The following is a 27691-nucleotide window of genomic DNA, read 5'->3' as shown; positions in this document are numbered from 1 at the left end:
ACTAATTATACACAATAACAAAATACATACATGATTTCTATAATTGGTAGGGTTTTTTACACTAGATAAAAATAATGGCTCTTAAATTTAACAATGATTACCTAAAAACACTTTGGTCATTTTTTATTTTGTCTTCCATTTATAAATATCATTTTGATTTTCCAACACATTAAAATCTCACTACGATGAAAAATATGATCAGTTTATACTATTTTTTTATATAATAAATTTAGAGGATTTTCAGATTCAATATATACATAAAGCAAATTCTTTTGAACATAACGCTGGCAGAGATAGAAAACATCATAAAAATTCTTGTTTTTTTTTAAATTATTAAGAAAGCTATTCTGTATTTTATTCATCTTAAAGTTATATCACTTTAATCGACACAAACAGAACAGAAAATAGAAGCTGAAACTGTATGATTAAAAGAATAAAAAATGCTCATCATTTATTTTACATTTTTTATAATGATCTTGGGAGAAAAACTGAATTAGCAGATTAGTAAACACAATCTTTTAATTTTTGGGTTAATGAACATTAAATAATTTCGAAGGCAAAGATGTAAAAATATTTATTAATAGATTATACTTCTATTTTTAAAGTTTTCTTTTCTTATTTAAGTATGTTAGATCAAACATATTTTGTGCACTTTATATTTAATTCTACTTCCATAGTTATACCTTTGAGTTTATAAAGGTATTAATAAATTTCATACTTTATTAAAACTAAATGCTGTTTACAATCTAACATTACACAAATATATTTTAAGAAAAGCTGAAAAAAAAACACCAACAGACTGTAATCTTTAAGTTTTTTATTCATGACCATTGGCTGAACAGTACACAAGATATGAATAAACAAATTTTGTGGAATCAAACATGGGGTTTTTAAAAAAGATATTTGTTATCCCCAGAAACTAATGATTAATTCAGAAAATATTTTAATATACGTTTTTTATTTTGAAACTCAATTCATGTTCAGAATGAAAAAATCTTTATCGAATGTGAAATCTTGTTGAAGATGCAAGTGTAAAAATTACACAATTTGAACATATGTTTCATCATCATAATCATCAGATTAATTAGAATGGCACTCCATGAAAGTTGTTACAATATTAAAATATAATACATAAAATTAAATAAATACATAATGTTTATTGCATAAACAATGTAAAATACACAACCCATATTATAGATATACACCTGTAATATCTGCAGATAATGGGTCATTTTTCTATGATTGATGTTGATAGAAAACTCATGGGGTGAAGTTCTGGTTGTACGAACGTGTTTTGAAATGTATAATTTTAAAACATGCATCAACTAAATTCATGCGATGGATAAGGTATAGAACATTTTTTACAGGAAGTATATTTTTAAAAACTCAAAATCAGAGAGAACATTCCTAAAAGTGGATAACAAGTTGCTACCATAATATATTCCACAAATAGTATATTACAGTAGGTATACATTCAGTTTGATAACTAGATGTAATGACAAAATAAAGTACATATAAATAAATAAAAAATCACAAGGGCATTCAAAAATTCTGTAGATGCACATGCTACAAAGTATAAATATAAATCAAAATGCTGACTGGTATAATGAGAAAAATAAATACAAAATTACATAAGTAACTGCCTATGAACAAAATTATAAATTTTAATATAAATGACAACAGTTATTCAAATCCTACCTTCTATTGGTCACTAAATTAATGCAGACTGCTTAATAAGAAATACTTTCCATTTTGCTCTTTCCCAGTCAAACTAATGTATAACAAAGGATCTATCAGGTGATCATTATTTTGGAATATAATAATCAACCGCACAAGATGAACTATCATAAAAATTGCTAGTAACATAAAATTACTAAAATTTTGGAAAAAAGAAAGTAAAAATAAATTAATTTCGAAATATTGGAAACATACATAAAATTTTTTTGGAATACAATAATGAAGGAACTGAATTAAAGTACCAAAAGATCTGCTGAAAGAGAATTTCAGTATATTTAGAAAGTGAATCATTTCTTTTTCAAAACTGTATTTATTACTGTTAAATAAACAACATAAATAATTTTAATAAACTCATTAGTAAAACTGATGAATAATTGCCAACTTTAAAAAATTAAATCTGCTAATTTATTTTCTACACCCAAAATAGACAAATCAGACTAGAAATACTACGATACAATTGATTCTGCAGAAAAGTAAAAATTAGAATATTTATAACGATATAAGATTAAATTCTAATCACCAGAAAATTACTTTTCTAATACTTGTGGTTTATATGAATGCTTATTAAGTGCTAAAATAAAAATGATATAATAAAAAGAAAGGAACAACACTTTTTAAAGATTTAATAAGATGACTATATAATTCTTTTGTAAAGAGTTTAGTGGGTTCAAAATCGTATCACAGTATGCTCTAATGATTGATGGATTTTTAGTGAAATTAAACTTTATCAATAGAAATTTTATCATTTTAAATGGAGGCTAAATTTCATACTTTTTGTAATGTTATACTACTTAAAATACATTTTTTAAAAATCTATTACAACAAAAAAGTTGGCAATTATATAAATGCATCTCAAAAGAAAAACAATATATTAAACTGCAATTTTTGTAATTTTAAATAATGTGATTAATGTAAATACTGCATTTGTTTACAAAACATTAGCTAGTTATTTAAACACAATTTCAAAATTACAAAAAGATTATTTTACTAAAATAATAAGAAGACTAAAAACCTAACATAATTATCTCTGATACATTTTAAATCTCTCTCCCATTTATATAAAATATATTATTTACTATATCATTAATAACAGGTGCAAAGAATTATAATATTTTTATCAAATAAGTCTAAAATATCGTGCTGAAAAAAATTTATATAGATCATACACAACCACCATGCACATGCACAGACACATGCACACGTATGAGTAATGTTTATACTTCTTTGTTTGCAAACAAATGTTATAAATAATAATTAATATAAGAATGATTTAAAAAATATAATACGAAAAGGGTGAACAAATCCCAAATTATATATAAACATTTTATATATCGATCAATATTTATATATATTTTTAGACTTATAGTAATTATATTTATTATCAATATATTACATGCTTATAATATATGCATTATATAATGTAGTACTTTAAATATATATATATATATATATATATATATATCACATATAGATAGACACATAAATTTATTTATATATATAATATTTATAATTAATTAATTTTATCTATGCTCCAATTATACTGTTACTTTTGTTTCAATAAAATTGTGTTATAAATTTTAGATAGCATAGTAATTTTAAAAATAAAAAACTTTTTTGTATAATATACTGGTGCACAGACAAAATATACGTTATCCCACCACTGAAAAAAAATTTATACACATTACCATTCTTATGCAAAAGTAAAGTAACTGTAGAATGCGTCAATCATTTAATAATAAAAATATTTATACTATAAAACATAAGTGAAATATTCAATATAAAATAACTAAATTAACTTTTTTTTATGAAGCAAACTCAAATAAATTAAAATATTTTAACAATGGATAAAGAATCTTAAAAACTTAGCATGCTAATTACGTAAAATACAGTTTCAGAATATTATTACAGAATGAAATACAATATGCAGTACTATTTATTCTTAAAAAATCTCAAATATATAAATTTTATTAATGTCTATTTCTTTTGAAAAAAAACTTTTAGTTAACAAAAGCAATTTTAGTTAACAATAAGCAATTTTCATAAAGATAGAACAAAATGTTTATAATTGAAAATGTGCTTTAATCTGGTCCTTCTGAGTTCTACGTAATCCATATAGTACATAGTATTATAAAACAAGAAACATAAATTCTGAAAAAGTAAAACAGTATAAATAAACAATAACAATAAGGATAAGAGAGATAGATAGAACTAGTCAAGCAAACCAACTTATGCAATTTTGATGGCAAGAAAATGTTATTTCTTCAACAATATCTTTTAAGTGAAAATGTCCCAGAAAAATATATTCTATATTACAATAAAAGGAATTATACTTCTACTGTGCAAGCAAAGATATATCTAAATAAGAAAAAAATAATTATGCTTAACTTTTGAAGATGTTTATTTTTTTATGTAAGGTACATTTTACATAAATTTATTCCTTTTTTATTCAATACTGTAACAATCTGAGCAGTTGGTAATTTCACATGGCCATGCTATAACATAAATATTACGGCATTGTTATAACAAAACGTTTTACATCAAATCTTTGAAAAAATATTACTTTGCAAAACATGCTACACACAGTTTTCTACCTATTCTCAAATTACCTCTATCTCTTTGTCTATCTCTCTCAACAGTGACAGAATTTCAGATATAGCTTAATTACATTGTATTAGATATTCACAGAGCTCATAAAAGTATTTGAAATGTGGTCAGAGAAATATAAAATAATTTATTCAATTGAAAGAATTGAGGTTAAGTAGTTAACGAATCTAATTGAGAGTATAATCTTTATGTTTATTTGTATAATTCAGATTGTTCCTTCTAGGTTTGTTTACAACAACTCTGTCATCCAAACAAGTTGATGTTTAATTAAACTGGAATTTAAACTTTAAAATAATAGTATTATTTCATCCATAATTTAATGATATAAATTATATTTAAAAATGTTGTATGTTGAAAATTGGTAAACGGTATGTGAACATATAAAGACAATGTACATTTTGATATTAAAAATTTTACCTACTTTGTTTCTTTGCAGGAAAATGTTATCAAGAGCATGTTATCAAAGAAGTTGGTTTTCATTGCAAAACATCAGCAAAAGTATTATCTCCTTAGAGGTCGTAATATGTTAGAAGGAATAAATGTCCAGAGTTCAAAGGCATCAGTTTTACCGGCACAGTTGGTACAATAGATCACACTGAAGATATAGAAACAATTCAAAATATAATAAAAATAATACCCCCCCCAATTCACTTATTCACATAAATCAACTAAGTGATATGAATTCATTTCTATTAGATGAAATTAGTTCAAAAATACTGCATGATGTTGATGAATTAGAGAATACTTTGAAAAGACCTTGCCAGAAAAATAAAGATTTTTTCTTTGTACTCGATGACACTGTCCTAGAAGATGATGATTATAGTAGTGTTTTTTCCAACTCTGAAGAATACAATCCAAACTCAGCCTCTTCTGGTTAGTTCGGACAAAATAATAAAGAAGTAAGCTTAAAATAATATTATTGAAGAACTTACTGTTGATGAAGGCAATCAAAATGTAGATCTGGCTTCTAACATGGAAAAAGGAAGAGATGACAGGTGATGATGTTAACAAAAATGACAGTGCAAGAAATTCCAACATTGCAAAACATCAAAGAGGTGAAAAATACTTTGCTATGAAAAACAACATGTTGAAAGGTACCATCTAAACAATGAAAGAAAGGACAGTTGTATAAATCCTCAATGTCAAAATGAGAATCATTTTTGCCCACCACCTACATTGAGAATCAAATGTTTTCTAATGCCCCCAAAATTTTTAAACTTAACATCTATTAAAAATAACAATTGCAATTGCTATTTTTAAGATGCACTCTTAAAAATAACAATTGCAATTATTGTTTTTAAATGTGGCATATCTTATTTCTGAGTTGAAACTTACATTTTAGTTTGAAATATCAAGAAAATATAATTTTTGCCTTTTTTTAATCAGCCAATACCATCCTAGACTGCCTGAACACCCCAAATTTTCTGTGGGATTACTACTGCCCCCCTGAAGGCCTCCAGCAGCTACAAGGGGGCATTATCACCCACTTTGAGAACAAATGATGTAAAGGGTAAAAAAGCAGTACAAAATGCGAAAAGGTTAGTGAATATGATAGGAAAGAGTAATTTAAAAACTTTTGGAAGTGTGTAGATGACTAGGAAGCTACAAAAGTTGAAGTAATATCTTTAGTTGAAAAATAAATGCCTGCCTTTAGACAAACTACTATGTATTGTAAAGTAGTCACAAACAATTTTTTTAAAAATACTTCTCAAGGTAGCTGGTGAAAAAGTAAGTGCCTGCAAGAAAATGTTTGGGAATAGACTTCTTGTTAATATTTTACCAGTACCTAGGCAGAATGCTCTTTAAATAATTTGTAAAAGTTTGATGCATTATGTTTCTCACAAAAAAAATAAAAAAATAAATTGTCACTCCGGAAAAGTAATGTTTTTGATGAACAACATTTTGATAGAACAGTGACAATTATTTTAATACAGCTAATAAAAGTTACAACTACGATGTCAATTTATTTCCCACAGTATCAAAAATTATATATACTGCCTACAGTTATAACATAGACATCATAATAAAATAGGTAATTAAAATGATAATAGATTGTAATCAACAGCAACTGTAAGATATAAGTTGACATCAATATTTTCCATCATCAATAAATCCTTTACTGAAAACACAGCAAATTATCCCAATTCCATGGGATTAATTTATACGTACTTACTCTTTTTCAAATGATTATCAAATTTTTGCAAACTTCTAAAGCTATAGTACATTAAATTATACAAAAGAAACATGTTAGGAAATATAAAACTTTTTGTAAAATATATGAATTAGAAAATGGAGCTAAAAATGTATAAATCAAGAGATAATGCTTAAAAATTGTTTTAATGAAAAATCTACTAAAGCAGATTAAACAATACAATATGGGAACACCATAAAAATCTTTTGAAGTAATTATCTATTACATTAATGTATCACAAAAATAATATAAATGATGTAACTATTCTGAATTAATAACTGGGAAAAATTTATTGGCACATTTAAAATACTTCAGTTCATTATTTTAATACTAATCAGAACTGTTGAAAATCTTCTGTGCACAAGAGGATGTAAGAAAATAACTGGCATGCTAAGTTATAAAAATGAATACATTTTACAAATTAAACTAAACACACTGCCTAAAAAAATAAAGATGATACTTATGAACATTTCTGTTTCTGTTTACAAAACAGGTTTTCACCATCCTAATACTCACAAAATGAATTTGTGTGATTACTCCATATATTTTGTATAAAACAATCAGATATATGTTATATAATAACAAAACAAATTTTTTAAGGAATATAAAATTATTTTTATTAATTACAGATTGTCAGTTATTTTCTCAATAGACAAATAAAATATTAAAAGCAATGATAACAGTAATTGTAACAATAATAAACAATAACAATATTATTATTCAGATAGGTGGGGCTAAGTACGTCGCCGTATTCATGCAGTTGACATAAAAGCATGCATTATTGTTTGCAGCAATATGTATATCTTCATGATCGTATGCTTCTTGTTAGAAATAATAGTTTTTCCTGTAACAAGTATAAAAGAGAAGTTAATTAATCTGTAATAAAAATATAATCATTTGCTTAAGTACTAACAAGTTTATTGAAACCAATTAGTTGAGAGAATGGTTGTTTTGTATAACTGTATTCAAATCCAGTTAGATAAATATTATATACTGTTTTTAACCGGTAAAGAACAGTTATATAATAGAGAAGTTACTTTGGTCAAAGGGGGTACAATAAACAGCACTACCTCAGAAATTCTTAAACAGAATGATTCTTCTTTCAATGCATATTCAATTGAGACCATTATGTTCTGTTTCCAGCTGATACCTTACAGTACATATCACTTTCTCCATAGCATCAATCCAGTCTAACTTCAATCTTTTTCTTTTACAAACAGCTGTAACAGCTAGTATTAAATAACGACTTTAATATGTTTCACATGAGCTGTGTTTCTTCTGTATTATAGTTAGCAGTAGTTGATCTTTGTACATTTGACTAAGAACTTCCTCATTTGTCAGCCTTGTTTACTATATATAGTATTTAATCTAAGTAGTCATTTATCCATACCTCAAAGAGCTTTACTCTACTCACTGCAGGTACCTTTAATATCCATATCTTGACACTAAATACAAAATACCAATGAGATATAATACTATCTGATAACATATGAATCACAACACATCACTTTAGACTGAGAGGAATTTATGTTTAAATTCATGAATATTAGGTGATCAAAAAGTATCCGGTGAAATAAGACCAGAACCAAATGAAGCAGTGACACAGCTAGACAGAGGCTGACATTATAACCTACTATCTGTCTGATCTGTAAGTAATACACCCACTGTTCATCTGGTTACTTACAGTAGTGCTTTGTTCTTACATATGAGATGTTTGTTGAAAGTATCATATTCATAAAAAAAAAGACTTATATTTGAATTTTTTGGGAGGGAAAAGTCAGAGGGAGCATGATGTGGCTGTTGAACCTGTGGAATTTGATGCTTTGTAATAAACAGTTTCACAAGGTTAACTCATAACATAAGCAGGTGCATTGTTTAATCCACTTCCTGCTTACAACTCAGATGGAAATGCTGTGTTTGCAATGCATTGCGTTTCTTAAAACTTAAAAACCATAAAGCTTAAAAAAACGTGTCCCTTGTTTAATAAACAATAATACACCATAAGTCAAACGACAGTGGAGTATATTGATGGTGTACAATTCCTTATAATAAAAACAACTAATTAGTATTATCCTTACCTTGCTACAGTTCTGCCATTCTTTTTGGGGTCTGAAAAAATGTAGGATCTTACACCTGAAGACAGAATTATATATAGTTTTGAGATCATATTTATAAGTCCACAATTTATCACCAGTTACTTTACTTGTTTTTTATTCATTCAACAAGCAGGTCATTAGTAAAAGATGGGTTTGCTTCTGGTCAATTGCTCAAAGATCCACCATAGATCACAAAGACCTTTACATACTATAAGGATATTTTGACTAACTATTGATCCTACGCAGCTGATAAAAAAATCCAGAAAACCTTCTTCAATAAATTCTATTCTAAATTAATTAATTACAATCAGCCAGTGCAGAAAAGTAGGTAAGTAGGTGGAAAAAAACCTGATCTCTATAACTGTAAATGTTAACAAGATTATGATACTTTAAATGCTGTCAAAAGTAGTCCTCACACAAATGAAGATCGGTACATTACTGACAGGATTAAAGAATGATAACCTTTTATTAAAATAATTCTTATTTATTCACCAAAGTGTTAAAAAAAAATTAATAAAGTAAAAAATAAAGCAAAATTACCTTTTCATTAATTACAAATTCACATTGCAAACAGTGAAGGTTCCTCTTTTTCCTTGTGAGGTTTTCTATGTCGGGGACTAGAAGTAGTTGTAGATGAAGCATTAGGGATATTTTCTGCAGCAGCTGCACGTTCAGCCAGAAAACGTTCAAATTCACTGCTTGTTAAGGACTCCTGCGGTGCACCCTAAAGTAGTGAACGAATAGAAATCCATATCTTTCAACAACTTAAATAAAAAATATGGCTATTCTCTAATAGTGAAATAGTTGATATTCATGAAAAATATTCTTTTTTTTACTTTCACTTAAAAAAAAATTAAGGTAGTTTAACTAGTTCTCTAAGTTAAGATTAACACAATAGTTGTAAGCCCAATTAAACCAACCATCTAGACATGCTTTATCTCATATTTGTCAAGGTACAACTGTTAACAGAACTATAACTAAGCACAACAGTAAAATAAAAAATCTTTCTTAAAACTGCATCCTTCAGGTGTTAGGGAGTGATTCTTACTAATCACCCAAACAAAGAATTTTTTGTTAGTACATTCTTAAGTGTAAATGGAAAAAATTAATAACAACAAACAAATTAAGTTTATTAAAGTTACACAATACTCTTGTTAGCATCATTAACAGATGATCCTCAAAAAAGATGGAGTTTACAAACAAGTTCATTTTCAAGCTTCCACATGAAAAAACAATCTTGAGAACAGCTGAGGGGTTGCTTTGTTTTGACAAAGCACAGAAGACTAGCACAGCCCGAAGGCTGTGCTAGTCTTCTGTGTATAACAAAACAGTTTTAAACAATGGCTTAGAAAGCTAATCAGTGGCAACGGCACAATGCATTATGGCACATCTCAATATAGTCTAAATACATGTTATTCAGAAGGTTCACCCTCTTCTTAGGCTAGTAAATTTAAAACTGCAGCTATTGTTCAATGCGATGCCATGCTTTTAATAAAGAGCCTATGCATGAAAAAAGTAATAATCATTTTTGGAATTGTCAGCTTATAGAAACTGGTAGCTTGCTGGATGCTACAGATAAGTTGAAACTACATGGAAAGGCTACATAATTAGTCCAAAGAAATTAGTGTGGACTAGTACTCAAGAATTAAGACAGTTCACAAAATTTAATAAGTCTTTATTTTGAATTATAACTTCAGTTTGTTACACATATTCTGTCTAGGGAATAATCCCAAGAAATATGCTGATGCTGAGGTCAGGTTGAGTGAAATTTACATTGAAGAACAATTTATAAACAAGGAATGCTTTGATGAGGCTGTTTCATGTGCATTTGTGACTTCAATACCATACAGTACTAGCTGGTTAATTATGTAAGGATTAAATAAAATAGTAAAAATTTTTCTAAAAAAGTAAAAATTTTTCTTTAGCAGTGTTTAATTAGTAGCTTAGAAATCATCATTAATTCATTTTTATTGAAATATCTGGTAGAATAACATTTGTTATATTTTGCACGAGAATAAAAACTTACATAGGATAGATCAAACAAAAGCAAAAGAAAAATCATTCTTTAAAAATACAAAGAAATCAGCAAAAGGTTTTAAGTGTAAAAAAAAAACTTTAACCTAAGAAAAAGACTCTGTAAGAACATAAATAAGAAGAAAATAAACTTTCATAATATCAATAATAACTGACTGAACACATCTACAGCGATATCTATACAAATTAAACAGCAACCAAACTAATTAAAAGAAATATAACTGGACCACAACATCATGGGTGGGGAAAACATTACATTTACTTCATAAAACACCAAAAAAATAACATTAATATGAGTACATAAAAAAGGCTTCTTTCTAATATTTACATCTTAATAGTAAATCTCTAATTTTATTACACTTTTAATTTTCATAAGCCACTTAATAATTTAATTACACACAACATACTTGTTTGTATCCAACAATATAATAATCCAACATATTCATTTATTTTAAAGAAAAATATAAAAATAATTATTTTTTACAAACATAAAATGTTTATTAAAAATAAACAATCATATACTCTATGAAAGGACATATAGGGGTATATGCATATTTATTCAGAACTCCTATTTTTTGAGCGAGAGTTCCCAGTTGACACATAGTGAAGAAATATACAGATACTGATTCACCATCATTACACCACAATGGCAAGTAAGAGGTGGATGAAAAAATACTGTCATTAAAAATGAATTAGTTCTCTGGAACATAACCCAAGTCTAAGTATGGAGAGAAGGCCCAGAAAATTCAAAAAATTAATTTAATGGATTACTGTTAAAAAAAGTAAAATAGTAAATTCCTGAAGAGGAATTTACTATTTAGGGATTTAATTCATTAAATCCTTAAAATAATACCTTGATGAATGTAATTTTAAATTATATAATACAAGCATAACATAAATGAATCTATAAAAGCATAAATATACTTAAAAACTAATATTAATAGATAATTAGATGATTGTCACAATAAAAAGGACAAATTAATAAATATTATAAGTCATAAAATTTACTTATCTTCAAGGAAAAAATTCTATAAACAAGAAATCACAGAATAAAAAAAATATACAAGTGCATGCACTAATTAATTATTGAACAGATACAATTCTTTTACATAAAAACCACCATATTTTGGTAAAAAAAAAACAAAACTAAAACAGCCAATATAAAATCAAACGGTACGTAACAATTTACAGCAAAACATACAACATACCTCTTCTCCAAGCCAAGCTGCCATCTCATCAAAATCACTCTCCTTATGCATCTACATAAAAAATAAATAATAAAATAAAAACATCAATAAAAATAGTGATTGATAACAGAAATAATAAAAAGGATTGAATTAAAATAGTGAGCAATCTATAAATACATCAATATAATAAAACAAGACAAAAATAAACTCATGATTATGAAATGACATGTTTAAAAAGTTATGTAATAAATCAGACAAAATTTTACATACCTTTTTAACATGAAATTAATGAATTAAAAATAAATTTAATCTATGCTCAAAATTTTTCACTTAACATTAAAAGTCTTGCACAGTAGGTAAAAAGATCTTTCGTAGAATGCATTTCTATGTTTTCAGAAAATGAGTAGTTTTTAATTTTTATTTTAACTTTTTTTAACTGTTTGAAATCTTACTGTTCATTAATAATGTTCTTTCTGGTCACTTTTCATAAATATGGTTAATACTGAGGGTTATAATTCAATAAATCCAGAATTACTTAAAAACATAAACAAAAACACTTTCTGGTAGGTCCCTATAACTTTTATAAAAAAAGAAAATAATTAACTATTAATATAGAAAATAAAAATAATTCTCAATAAATAACTTTATTTTAGACATAAGAAACCATATAAAATTCAAACATTCAAAATGTAATGCATACTTGTACACTACATGCAACTACAAATAATCATACATGCAAAAAAAAATCTACTGATTTTTACTGAGAAAATATTATGCGCTTTATTAAAACAAGATATAATAAAAGAGATCTACAAATATATAGACATTTCAAAAAGTAATTAAATTTAAAACACAGATATCACAGGTATCACTTGCAATCAAAAAGCTGCCTGAACATTAATGCTTGATCAATGTAAATGCGATTAACAGGCTTTGTCATCGGTTTAAAACTGCCAATAAATCTAATCAACATAAATTTCTAACAGTCCCACTGTACAATTAGTGTTACTGTTAATGTAGTAGCTAAAATCGTTACTTTATATTTTTTTAAATCAAACAAGTATATTTTAATCTTCACTATCAATGGTCTAATATACTCTAAGCTTACAAGAGTTAGAGAGAATAATAGAAAAATGTAACCAATTATATATATGTACATCACTATAGATTTATGGAAAAGGTCAGTTCATTTTCAAACAGTGAGCCTAAGTGACTTCAATTTATTTTTTTGTATTTAAATATCTGTTTTAACTGTTTTTTTTAGATATGCAGAACAGTAAAGGGGCAAACATATTCATATAAATTCTTCTTTTTTTAATGGTTCGTGCTTTTGTTTTATTGTTTAATAAATAGGTAATAGTCCAATAAAAAAACACAAATATTTTCACTTAAGTATTTTCTGTATATCTGAAAGATTAGATTATTTTCCTTCTTAACAGTGCTATCTATTACTAATCTACCAAATCTATAGAACGGTAATAACATTCATGTTGATAAGGAAGAATATACATTTTTAAAAGTTACAATCAAACATAATTCATGAAAATTAAGCATAAAAATTTTTATATAATACAGTAATTAACAGTTTTTTTTTCATATTACAAGTCTCACAAATATATACAGAAAATCAAATTTAACTTGTACATTAGCTTTATTCGATTTTATAACAATCTACCCCTAACAAAGCAGAAAAAATATCACTGAGCTAAAATAATAAAGCTCAAAGTTTTAGAGTTTTACCGACTCTAATAATTTTTCTGTTATAAAATACATATTTCATTTAATTTTCTCTACTGAAAAGAGAGATTAATTTCTGTAAATTGCAGGTAGATATACACAATTTTTCAGTAAGTTCCTGAGATGAGAAAAATTCTGTTCCACATAGTATTCCATTTCAACTAGTGTATACTGAGGACAGTTAGATTTTACTAGCAACTACTACAACCATATAAAAACATCCTGATCATGAATAAGGTAAAAAAATAAACACTACTTCATGCAAAAATTTTGCTCTGTTCCATAAATAATAGCATATTTTGAGTATATTGATGCATCCAAACACAATCATAGATGTCAAGATGTATACTATTTCTTTACACTTTAAATAGTGCATTAACTCAATTTTTAATTTTTACATCATAATACTTAAATTACATCATTTTCTTAAATTTTAATTAAATTAAACATCTTAATAATTTTAATTTATAAGTAGATATTATTTTAAATTACCATAGATTATTGTTTTAATGGATTAATAATAGTAGTTTAATAGTATACAAAGAGAATTATTAAAAATTAATTCATAGATTTGTTATAAAATTTTTATCTAACTATGAAAAATTTACAAAGCAATCCAAATGTTAAGCTACTGTTATGAAGAAGATGTTAAAACTTTATCTGACGTGTTAAAGTAAAATTATTATTACTACCAAAATGAGATCATTTAAAACCAGTTTTTGATGACAAATACTGATTCTACATCACTATTTACAGCTCTCATTCCTTGCATATAAAAAAATTACATGTAATTAAGAAATATATTTTACTTGGAAAAATTCTGATATAGAATAAGGGAAGTATCTCTTAATATTGTTGAACTGAAAAATAACACTTCTATTCTTAACAAAAACTCTAGTACTTACTCATTTTTCATAAATAATAATGAAATATCTAGAAAAATACGATTAGTTCATAATTTTTTTTATTACCTTTTGAATAAACAATATACACAAAAAAATTTTGATGTAAGTACTGAACAATTTAAGTGTTAATTTTGAATGGCACACTACAACATGTGATGTATAATGACTTCAAAATTACAGAAATTTCTACAGGATGCAAATCTGCAAGTGCTGTAATCTGCTATAAGGAAGTTTCTTCCATCTGACAGGTTAATTAAAATTTCAATTTTAATGAAAAATGAGAAATAAATCTGAGTCAATTTCTGCTAAAACATTTAAAGAATTGTGTAAAAAAGATAAAATATGATATGAATGAAAAGGAATAAATGATTTGTGTACATACATACAATTAGTACAATTAACTAACAAATTGCGAAGAGTGACAACTGTTCCATAAAGAGTACAAAGAAGACCGTAAATAAATATTTAACAGCAGGCACAAATACACACATAAATTGTAGAATATTAGTTCTGTATCAATACTATAAGTAGTGAAAAACAGTTTGACTAATATTCCATTATATTGAGTGTTTTCCTATACGGCAGTGAAGCATGGACCATAGGGGCAGAATGGAAAAGTAGAATAAATGCATTTGAGCAATGCTGCTACCGATGGATGTTGAAGATTACATAGAAGGAGAAAATAACTGATGAAGAAATATTGCAAAGGTTTGATAAGTGGCATGACTACGAAGCTTATTAAAGAAGCAGTGAGATATGTGGATAAAACATGTACTGCAGCATAACAGATTGTTGCACACCATAGTAGAGGGCACAGGTGAAGAAAACAATGACGAGGAAGACCAAGACTAGGGTAAATTAAACAAACCGTACAGGATGTTGGGTGAAAAATGAATAAACAAAAAGATTAGCACACAATGGAATTGCCTGGAGGAGGAAGACTGCTGCAAACCAATCGTAGGATTGATTACTACAAGAAGAAGACAAACAATTAAACCAGACTTGGATTAAATACTTTAAGTTTTTCACAAGCTTTGCAGAAGTTGCTGACAAAGTACCACACTGTTACGTAAGTTGTACTGAATGAGTTACTTTCTTTTTAAAAATTGTCGAGAACCGAAAAGTAAAGATCCTAACACTATGGAAAAATTCAGCAGGTACTTTAAACAGTGTAAGGAATTTTGTTAAATTCTGTTATTAAGAGATGAGTATCAATTTTTCAAGACTATGTGCCAAAGCCTTCCTGAACCGTTTTTTTTAAGTATCAACTTAAAACAATTTTTTCACACCATCGTTTGAGGTGATAATACTACTTATAACTTGTTTTTTAATTTATTTTTTCTAAAAAAAAAGAAGTGAATGGTTCTATAGTAGTAATATAATTTTTTTATTTTTATTTATTAACATTAATTTATAATACTATTAACATTTTGTAATATTTATGTTTGAATGAACAGAAATATTTTCTAAGTAAATAAATAGGTCTAATAAAAAAAAAATGACGTAATAAAAGACGGGTCTGTAAAAAAATAAAAATAAAATAAAATAAAATAAAAATAAAAACTAAGAAATAATTCTGATACAGAACATATAACAACCAAACATAAATCATGATTCAATATTTTTATCCTTTCCAATGCTGCATTACCTTAAAAATTAAATATTTTTATTTAGCCATGCATTTGCAAACTTAAACTTTTTGCTCTGTATTATAGTAGGTCAAATGAATATAATTGGAATTTAAAAAAAAAAATAAATTCCAGTAAAATAAATTACAAAAATTTATTTGAAAAATGAGTATTATTAGCTTATATGTTTACATAAAATTTATTTTTAAAAGATTCAATTTTATAGTACAGATTGGTCTGAGAATGATACATTATATTTTCCTTAAATTTGTTAGTTATACATTTTATGACTTTTAAAGTCTTACATACTGAAACAGTTAAAAATGACTGTCACTCAACTAATTGAAGTGCCAAGATACTGACTGATAGGATCACACATCCATACACCAAGTAGGGATGTGGCGGCTGTAAACTATTAGAAGTAGATCACATATATCCTATAAATATCAGCAAACTGGCAAATTGAGAATGTTTTATGAAACTCTTTGTTAATTTTATTCATTTTCTTCTTACCAAGATAAAACAGATGTGAAATTAATATACTAATTATTATTTAAAAAATTTTGCTAACCTGTTATGATGTCATGATAAAATAAAATTTTACTAGAATCCAAAACAACTGATAATTTTATGTTTCAATATTTAATCTATTCAATACATCAAAACTACATCTGATAAGTTTCAATATATTGAGCCCAATATGCTCTACTACCTAGAAAAGGATTGACTGTAATTTATTCAATTGATTTTTTTTTTTTTTAACCATCATTTATTTTTTGTACTGGCCATATACTTAAAAAAAATCTGATGTGGACACCACATGACTTCCTTATACGCCTATTAAATTACATGTACGCATTTTTAAAAGTACATAAAAACTTATTTCACTAATAACTTCCGATTTTTTTTCATATTTTTTTATTATTAAATTATTTATTGTAAAAAGTTTTTTAAAATCACAGATTAATAATTATTAATAAATCAATATAATTAAATTAAAAAATAAAAAGGAAATAAGTCAAATTCAAACCGCTGTACCTTCCCCTTGTAAGATCAAAATTTCATTAATTAAAATTTTATTTGGCTATTACTTTAGAATCAATGAAAATAAGTACCACTTATGATATATCATTGAAAAGCTCTCAATGAGGGTTTATTACTGCAGTTAAGAAAAATTCCAAAATTACAATTTTTGGGGGCTTTTTTGGACACTTTTGGTTCAGTCAATAGCAATCAAAAAGGGAAGTTTACAACTAGATGTTACAACAATCAAAAATCCAAAATTTCAACATTCTACTGCTAATCATTTTTTGAGTTATGTGAGATAAGTATGTACAGACATTATGTCGAAACTAATCAAAATGGATTCAGGGATGATCAAAATTTAAAATCTGAAAACCGAAATTTATCACGATTGCAATACTTCCTTTACTTTGTACAAGGAAGTAAAAAGAAAAGAAAATAATTATAACAAAAAATTAAAATCATATTCATGGATGAATACTGAATACTGGCAGATTATCAAAGTAGACAATTAATGACATATCATTAATGTTAATTAATATTCAGTACTATAAAATCTGCACACAATGTAGTATATGGAGATGCTAACTTTTCTTTTCTCACTTTTCTGCTAATGATTTTTTATTTATATGACACTGCTGTCACAAACTTTCTACTAGCATATCCAATTTTTACATTCTGAGAAATAACTGTTAATAATTTTACTTTCAATAAATATAACAAAAAAGTGTCTATCAAATACTTTATAAAATAAATTATTTTTAAAAAAATTAGTTAAAGAGCCGGAAAAGATTATTAATTTTTTAATGAAATAAATGTTTATGTTATTATTAAATACAATTTAAAATGATTGTTAATTATTAAAATAATTTTTTTTTAGAATAAACTGTACTTATTAGATTATTTATAATAAAACCTCATATATAAGAAAAAAATGAACTGTTAATAATACAAAAAAAAAAGAAGCAATGATAACAAATATGATGGTAGTGCTGGAAATAAAAAAAAAGATGGGGGAAATTAATGCTCGTGCAGCATATTGTTATGCAAGATGCAGACAATTTTGAAGTCTTTAAAATTTTTTTTTTTTTAATTCTTACCGCAATTAATGAGTCCTGTTGTCAGTAGGTCAGGAAATACCATAAAAAAACAAAATTAATACAACCATAAAGCAATAAAATATAAAATAAATAAAAATATGCTAACATTAAATCTTAGTAAACTTTTATTTAATAATGTTTCTCAACAAAAACTAATTTCTACTGAACAATACAAATATCAATATCTACTCACCAGGAAAAAACACGGATGTTATGATACAAATTAAATACATTAGTAGGGAGATCAGCACATCTTTAATAACTAATGAATTCTGTTATTTGATCAACAATTTTTCTAAAAGGCAACTTCAATGAAGTCTTCAACTTGATAACAGGATGAATAAAATTTTTTCATAGAAATAATTTACTGCCCAATCTGGTAAAACACATTTTTTTTCTGTTTAGCCTACGGGAATCACCGTCAGGTATTACTTCAGAGAATGAATGAAGATGATATGTATGAGTGTAGTCTTGTACAGTCTCAGGTCGACCATTCCTGAGATGTGTGGTTAATTGAAACCCAACCACCAAAGAACACCGGTGTCCATGATTTAGAATTCAAATCCGTATAACAAGTAACCTGCCTTTACTACGATTTGAACGTTGGAACTTTCGACTTCAAAATCAGCTGATCTGCAAAGATGCGTTCACCACTAGACCAACCAGGTTGGTTCTGGCAATACACATTTGTATAACAGATCTCCACTTTACAATTCACATCAATTATTTAAAATAGAATTTTCTATTTTTTTTTCCTATATATTAATCAACATGTTCCCTAAAGTAAATGTGAATTTTAAAACCAATTTTTACTGGTAATTTTCTGCTGAGTTCTGAAATAAGTAATCTTTAAAGTAAAAAAGTACAAAGTTTTTCATTACTTATAATTCATTTGCAACAAACATTATTGAATTTAAAACTGAAATTAACTTTTTATAATGCGAGTTAAATTACTTTCAATTTAATTTTTTTGATATTATTCTTTTTGTTCTGTTAAGTATGGACTTAGTAACCTACTGAAATATGACTCATGAAGTAGACTATCATAATAAAGAAGACTTCGGAATATGAAGTTGATTTTGACATCAATTGATATTATTGATATAAAAAGTATATATATATATATATATATATATATATGTGTGTGTGTGTGTGTGATGTACATCAAACATAAGGTGACATGTTAGTGAATATGATATAAAATCATCTGAAGGCCTTACTAAAATTCTGATTTCCATTAAAATCTGAAAACCGAAATTTATCACGATTGCAATACTTCCTTTACTTTGTACAAGGAAGTAAAAAGAAAAGAAAATAATTATAACAAAAAATTAAAATCATATTCATGGATGAATACTGAATACTGGCAGATTATCAAAGTAGACAATTAATGACATATCATTAATGTTAATTAATATTCAGTACTATAAAATCTGCACACAATGTAGTATATGGAGATGCTAACTTTTCTTTTCTCACTTTTCTGCTAATGATTTTTTATTTATATACAGGTAGAGTTAGAAATGAAGCAAGGGAAAGAATTTGGAGACTAAAGAAGATAAAGCAAAACAAACTGGGCTAGTTTGGGCACATGCCTTGAGTGGATGGAATTACAAATCTTGTCTTAAAGTTGAAAATAAATAAAATTTACCAAGAGGTAGATTTAAGAAGAGGTTGTGCTTTAACATATGTTATGGAAAAAGATATGAAATTGAAAAGGGTTTTGATGAGGAATTTTGGAAGGACAAAATTGAGGACTAGAAGCTCACACCACAATCTAAAATCAACTGGATATGAAAAAGGATAGATAGATAAACAGTACTACATAATAATACTAACTGCAGTCTTTCAAATAGTTAATAATTTTCTGTAAGTAGTAAAAATAGGACAAACTTTAGTTCTGTGATAACTGCAAGTGATTCTGGGTGCATTTCATCTGTTATGCTCACACTACTTCTGCAATGTGCTAAGAAAATATTCCAGTTAAAAAAAACAAAAAAAAACGTTAATATTATTCTAAATATTTAAAAACCAAAACTGAATTAACATCCCAAGAATTTATTCATTAAAGAAAAGGAAACCCTAAATTTTAAAATCTTTTGGGTAAAAACAAACAAACAAAACTTAATAAATATTTCCTATAATTTCATTTAAAAAAAAACAATTACTAAGCCAACATATAAAAAAATAGAAGAAATTAATCTGTATCACACAATTATTAATTCTACAAATACTAAAACGACATATACAATACATACTGATAAGAAGGTTTTTTCTTTTTCAGACAGTTAAACAAATATAAAAGTAAATGTAAAAAACAAATAATACTACAAAAATTACTTTGTCACTTAAATTTTTCATTGAATGCATTTACATATAAAGAAGAGGGAATAATAAAAAATTATCTTAAAATGAAAAGGGAAGATTAGTTATAAATGTATTATTATTCACTACAAAACAGATGTGTGCAAGTAGCCAAGATGCTTTTTTTTATAGGAGTATAGCTAAATTTTGAAAAAATCGTTGAAAAACTGCTGAATGAAATCATCCATCAATAATGGTAAAACAACTTGAAAAAAAAACAGAATGTATTAGAAGACGGTAAAAAAAAAAAAATGATGGGCAACAGTTAATATAATTGTAGTGAAATCATTTCAAATAATTTTTGTTATTTAAAAACTGAAAGCAAAATTTTATAATCATATTATATATAAATATATATTTAATCAAAATAAATCCTACCACTCAAATAAGTTAATATATTTTAAAAGACTCACTATATGTAATTTTATCTTTCTCATGAGCAATTTTGAAGTGCACTATTTCTTCATTAAACAAAAATTCAGTAAAATACTTATTTTAAAATAACAGACAGAACAACCACGCTCTCTCTGTCATGTTTGATTAAAAACCGATTGCTTGTACCCATTATTAGTACTAGTTTGACCAAATTAAGAAGTAAAATGCTAAGGAAATGCTTATAACAAAGAGAATACACTAAGAAAATGTAAAATTAAGGCAGAGCTGTAGTAAGTATTTAAAGGTATTTATTATTATACTTTTTTAATAGTAATATAAAATGAATGGGACAAGAAATTGCACTTATTTGAAGAAACTTTATAAAAATGGATATAATCTACTGAATAATAATAATAGTAATAATAATACATTTTTTTTTATATAACAGAAAATAGATTATTTTATTTTTTCTAATAACACACAACTACACAAATATCTTCTTCAAGGATAAGTTATAAAGCCGTTCAATTTTATCCAATTTTTCATTCTAATCACTATATTGCAGAAACCACTTTATTCATAATAAATATAACATAATCATCAACATGAAAACAGCTAAAAGAAATATAATTTAAAGAGGATACTATACATAACAAATTGTAAGGAAAACTAAATTATAAAAACTTAAGTGTAAATAAATAAATTAGATTTAATATATACCGTTGTTGCTGGAAGGCCGCTTGCTGCCTGTGAACTAGATCTAGCCTGTGCTGCGGCACCTAATCCACCACTTATTTGATCTGGTTTTAAATTAGCTTCATATGAACTGCCACTGTCAAAAAATTACTTATTTATTATTTTAAATTATGCATTTACTATGTGTGCGTGTTTGTGTATAATACACATATACACAAACAATATTTCATCATATTATAATGCAACTACCTGAGACAATGCAGAGAAAACCTAAATATGAAGAAAGAAATTAAGGAACTAAAAAATGTGACATACTCCACCTTTCTAAAAAAAAAAAAAATATTAACATTAAGAAAATGTTATATTATAACAGAAAATGTTATATTAATATAGTTATATTTGAAGTATGGTTGTTTACACTGCTGCTGCTAAAAATAATGTAAAAAATGTTTCATATTTTTTACGAGGAAAACTGCAAGATAAATATGCTAGTATATCTAGCTATATATCATTGGAATTTCATGCAATAGGAAACAAAACTGCCATACTGTTTCGATCACCTTTCCTGACAATAGTTGGAAGGCATTACACAATTAAAAATGTGGCCTGGAATTTTATTACAAAGTGTTAAAATGTTTACATTTCTTCATTACTATTTTGTCATTAAATTGATGTATTACTTTTTATTAATCTGTATTAATGATTTATTAACTTTATTAAATTATATTAAAAATGTACTAAATTTATTAATTGAACTATAAACACAAATTTCAATTTTTCAGAAAATAATAATAAACATGATAATTTATCATACAATATACTACTATTCATTCGTAAGTATATATTTATTTAAATGAAAAATAATCAATCAATTACAATGTTTTCAAAATTAAAATATTTTTAGAAAATGATTACAGAATACAGAGTTCAGAAAGCTTTGGCCACTTTTTAGAAACATGTATAAAATTAGAGAGCTGCTCCATGAAAAATCATGAACACTTTAAATTAATACAGACATTTTTATTTAATATGGAACTAAAATCTAAAAATACAGAGTGATTCAGGAGTAAAGGGAAATAATTTGGGAACAGAATAGAACTGGAAATAAGGAAAATGTTCATACAAATATATATCTGGAAATGCTTTAGCAAATTGTTTTTTTTTGTTACAGAGTTAACTAATTAAAAATGTTGCACAGATTTAAGTTCCTCTGGTGAAATGAGGTCATACTGACATTATTAAGGTATTATATAAGGAGTAAGTTTGATGATTACTTATGTCTTTTGACCTGAAAAATTGAATAAAACTGGTCCCAGAACTGTATATCCCGTAGTTTTTATTATATCCAGTGTAAAAGAGAAAAATTCAATGATGAAAAACAATTTTTTTTTAGGTTTGAAGTACAGCTTTGTTAAATGACTAACAAATGTGTAAATTTTATTATCAAAAATTGTATAGAATTTAATTCTGATAAAATTGAAGTAATAAAGTCTACAAAAAACAAAAAAATAAAATCAATTTTTATTATTAAAAAAAAACTTAACAGAAAAATGTTATGAATATCTGAAAATTAAAAACAACTAGTAAAATAAATTGAGAACCTTGAAAAATTAGTTTGGCATCACTAACTGCATGTTTTAATTTGAATACTACTCATTGTTGTCATAAAATTGCGGTTACGACTTAATAAACGTTAGGCAGTTTAATTGTTTATGACATAATATAGATTGTGAATAAATATTTTTGAGAATTAAGTTATGTAGTGTTTTTGTTGTATTCTAAACTGTATCTACATTTTTGTAATTGAATCTGAATTTAAAAAAGTGAAATTCTGTTTTATATTCTTAGTTTTGAAAAATGCCGTACATCTTCAATCATGCAGAATATGCAGATATGATTTTTGTGTTTCACTTTAGCGATGGATGTGCTACTGCTGTAGTGAAAGAATATCAACTAAGATATGCTTGATGAGTAATTCCAAACCATAAAATACTTTGGAGAATTTTTAGTAATTTTTGTGGGAATGGAACAGTTCACTATGTTCATGTTTCATCTGAACATTAACCAGTACATGGTGGTGAAAGGGAAAACATTCTTCAGGTGGTACAACTTGTCTTACAATGTGCAAGTAAAGAATTTCTATATAACTCAACTTTCCACTGCAGTATAGTGTGAAGCTACTTTAACCCATAACCGCATAAACAACAACATGGAATTTGCACCGCTGGGCTGAAACCCCACATACTGTAGCTGAATTAAATTTCCAGCAATGACTTTCAGTGAAACATTTGGTGTGGCATGATTGACAACCAATTAATATGCCCTTTCATACTAAAAAAAGTCAAGGTGAGAAATTATTTGAAATTTTTAAACAATCAGTCTCTTACAGTGCTTGAAAATTTCTCATTGGTGAAATGAATTGAAATGTACTATCAACTTGATGGAGCACCAACACATTACAAAAATCAACTGACAATTTTTAAATTAAAAATTTATTGGTCAATGGATTGGATGGACAGGGCTGGTAAATTGGCTATCTAGATCACTGGACCTTACTCCCTTAGATTACTGTTTATGGGGATGGATAAAATATGAGGTACACGTGCAAAAAGTAAACACATGTCATCATCTGATCATTTGCATTCTCAATGCTGCTGCCCACATCAAGGAATAAAAAGATGCGATTAGGTAGGCAATAAAATTATAAGGAAATGAGTTGAAAAGTGTGTCGATGTCAGAGGTTGAATTTTTGAACATTTATTATAAATTAATACAGTATGAAACAAAATGAGTAGTTTTTTAAATAATTTTCATTTTTCAAATGTTTAAAATTTATTGTACTAAAAAATCTCAAATATAATCGGAATTTTATTTTTAAAAAAAATACTTGTTTATTGAAAACTAAAAGCCAAATATAATTTATTTTTCTACATAGTTTCCTGCTTTAGAAATACATTTTTCCCAGCGAGAAGGAAGGCTTTTTATCGCAGCATCATAGAATGAAGCTGGTTGCGTCAGGAGCCAATTGCACATGAATCCTTCCACACCCTTGTCATCCTCAAATCGTTGCCCTTCTAGAGCTTCTTTAAGCGGTCCAAACAAATGGCAATTGTAGAACAGTAGGTCTAGGCTATAGGGAGGATGACAAAGTTGAATCCAGTGCATTTCTTCTAGTTTTGAGACTGTTAGAGCTGCAGTATGGGGCCTGGCGTTATTGTGTAGGAGGATTGCCTCTCGAATTGGTTGCTCTTGTCTTTTGCTGCGATGTGCAGTCCTCACCTCAACAGCTCGTGGTAGTAAACAGCATTAATTGTGCATCACTCATGCAAAAAAAAACAATGAGCAAAATGCCTCACTGATAAAAAAAAACGGTTGAAAGAACCTTGCCAGCTGACAGTTGGGTCTTGGCTTTCATTGGGGCTGCCCCTCCCCTTTCCACCGCCACTCCATACTGGCTTGTTTCGACTGGGGAGTGTAGTGGTGGAACCATGTTTCATCACAGGTGACGATCCAACTCAAAAATGCATCACTTTCTTTCGCAAACCTTGCTGTAAGCCTCTGACAGACCTCCAAACGTCTCAACTTCTAATCTGTGGGATCAACTTCGGATCAAAAGGCGAGGAACCCATCTGGCACACACTTTATGAAACTGTAGGTCATTTGTGATGATTGCTTGACAGCTCCTAACTTATTCATACCTGCTCTGCAATTTCAGATACTCTCACCCGTTGAACATCTACAAGAATGTCTTGAACCATGAGAATGTTTTTGTCTGTAATGGTGGTTCGAGGATAGCAATCATGTGCCTGATTTTCCACTTGTTCTCATCCTTTTTTGAACTCTTTATGCCAAGCAAACACATGAGTCCTTGACAATGTTTCATCCCCAAACTATGCAGTCAATCTCTGGAAAATTTCTGCTGCTTGAACTCCTTCACAAACAAGAAATTTTATAATTATGCGCTGTGTGGTGGAGGGATACACCTGTTCCTCCGACATCGTGAGTGTTACTAACAAATTGGTTGGGGGTGTGGAATGGCCGGCTCTTCCCACTCCTAATGACCCCACCCAAGCATACTAAAAACGCAGATGCAGTCCTACCAACCGTAGACACTCAGGAACAAATATCCTGTTTATATTTGATTTACCCTCATATATATGTCATAAAAATGACAATGTGACCTCATTTTAGCTGAGAAACTGAAATCCCTGCAAAATTTTTCGCTAGCCATACCTTGATAACAAAGCAATTTTTGGAAAATGTTTGTAAGAACTTTTTTCATTATTTCAAGCTCTAGAATCAGTTCCCAAATGATACATCTTTCCTCTTCCAAGGAAATCACCTTGTACATCTGTCCTTGATTTTTAGAGATTGTATATAATTAATTCTTTTTGAAGACAAAAAGAATCCAGCTTCATGACTTCATTTGTAATAGCTTAAGAGGAACTGTAATACTGCAGACTGTTACTATATTATTTTTAACTATATTCAATACTGATCTCTGAATGAAATGGATTTGTTTCTAATTTTAAGCAGGCCACACATTTTTTCTCTTTCAACTTTAAAATCTATTTTTTTTCTTTGTTTTTAGCTTCTTGGACCATCATTAGGTGCTTTAGAGGATGAGATGAATTGGACATTTCTGTAGTGTGAGAAAATCTCATGTCTAACCAGGATTTGAACCCAAGACATCTGGATAAAAGGGTGAGACGCTACCACTTGTGTCACAGAGGCCAGCATTTCCTCATTTTTGATTTTAAGCAACTTCTCTTTCACTGTTTATAAGACTCCAAATTAATAATTTTTCAAGTTTCATTTCCCTATATCTATAATAAATTTTGTATCTTGTTATTAAAATAGTTTAATTTGGAAGCAAATGAATTAATCTATGAATCTTCATAGATTTTTTTATTTATCAACAATTTTACAACTTTTTCGCTTTCCATTCCCAATTTTAGTAATGTAATAAATACGATAAAATTAATTAATTTTCCTTTTATTAATACTGAGTTTATTGGCAGCCATTTTTCTGACAATTCTAATTTAGTACAGTTATTAATATTATTAAACAATTATTACAGACAGTAGAATTTAACAGTAAAAACTAATCATTATGGATTTTAGAAATTATGAAAAGCTAACCTATATTTTCAAAAGAAAAAATGTATAAAAGAATAAGTTATAATCTTATAAAAAAATATTATATGTTTTAATGAAATACATAAATGGAATAAATACTAAATAGAGAGTGAAGTAAAAAATAATAAGATTGGTAAAAAATAAAAAAAAGATTTTTTTTTATAACCAATCTTGTAAATAAAACAATAAAAACAAAAAAAGTATTACTCTTTCATTATTATAAGACAAACACCAATTTAAAATAAATTTAATAAGAGAAGCACACACAACTCTAAACTCAAAAATCAAGGGAACCTTAGGAAAAAAACTCAAGAAGCAAAACATTAACATGCCTGTTTAGTAGCTTTACAATATTCTAAAAAAAATTCTACATCATTTTAGAACATAATTAATGACCAATTAATTACTTTTATACCAAATAATTACTTTTATAGCAACTTACCCTAGTTTTGAAGATTCATATGTAACGTTACGAGACTGCGCAAACATATCGAATTCACTATCTTCTTTATGAGTATGATGAATACCAGATGATGTTCCACCGTGCTGAGCAGGCACTGAATTCATTGAAGCCAATTGAGATGATGCGCTTGCACCGATTGCTGAAAAAAAACATCACTTCATGCACAATTACTCTTAATAAAGGGTGTCCCATAATGATGAGAAACATTTTATTTGTAATTTGAAGGGACATGAGTAATCTTATATACTGAGGCATTCAGAAGCCAATGCAATTAACTCCATTTTTTTTAATTTGGCTTTTTCTAATGTTTAGGATATAAAAATATAAATAGTGTTCAGAGGTTAAAATGATTAGTTTAGTAAGTACTTACTTTAGTAATTACTAGTAATTACTTTAGTAAGTATACTAGAGT

At 27.1% G+C, this 27691-nt stretch overlaps 1 protein-coding gene across 4 annotated transcripts in view; it reads right to left on the bottom strand.

The window, feature by feature from the left end:
* Nucleotides 1–7123: 7123 nt before the first annotated feature.
* Nucleotides 7124–27691, bottom strand: part of LOC142326138 (TOM1-like protein 2) — a 116037-nt gene continuing 95469 nt past the window's right edge. For 3 of the 4 annotated variants that reach the window (XM_075368342.1, XM_075368345.1, XM_075368344.1), the window contains 6 exons: nt 27259–27418; nt 21702–21813; nt 18243–18257; nt 11871–11921; nt 9169–9352; nt 7124–7376 (listed from right to left, as the gene is read on the bottom strand). In XM_075368342.1, the coding sequence (XP_075224457.1) occupies nt 9188–9352; nt 11871–11921; nt 18243–18257; nt 21702–21813; nt 27259–27418 (503 nt within the window). In that variant the 3' untranslated portion in view covers nt 7124–7376; nt 9169–9187. The remainder of the gene's footprint in view (nt 7377–9168; nt 9353–11870; nt 11922–18242; nt 18258–21701; nt 21814–27258; nt 27419–27691) is intronic. The other variant, XM_075368343.1, reaches the window with a different exon arrangement.

The sequence above is a fragment of the Lycorma delicatula genome, chromosome 6, assembly GCF_047948215.1.
Source record: "Lycorma delicatula isolate Av1 chromosome 6, ASM4794821v1, whole genome shotgun sequence".
NCBI lineage: Eukaryota > Metazoa > Arthropoda > Insecta > Hemiptera > Fulgoridae > Lycorma > Lycorma delicatula.
Note: the sequence above shows the minus strand (reverse complement) of the source record. Positions and strands in the feature narration are given on the sequence as shown.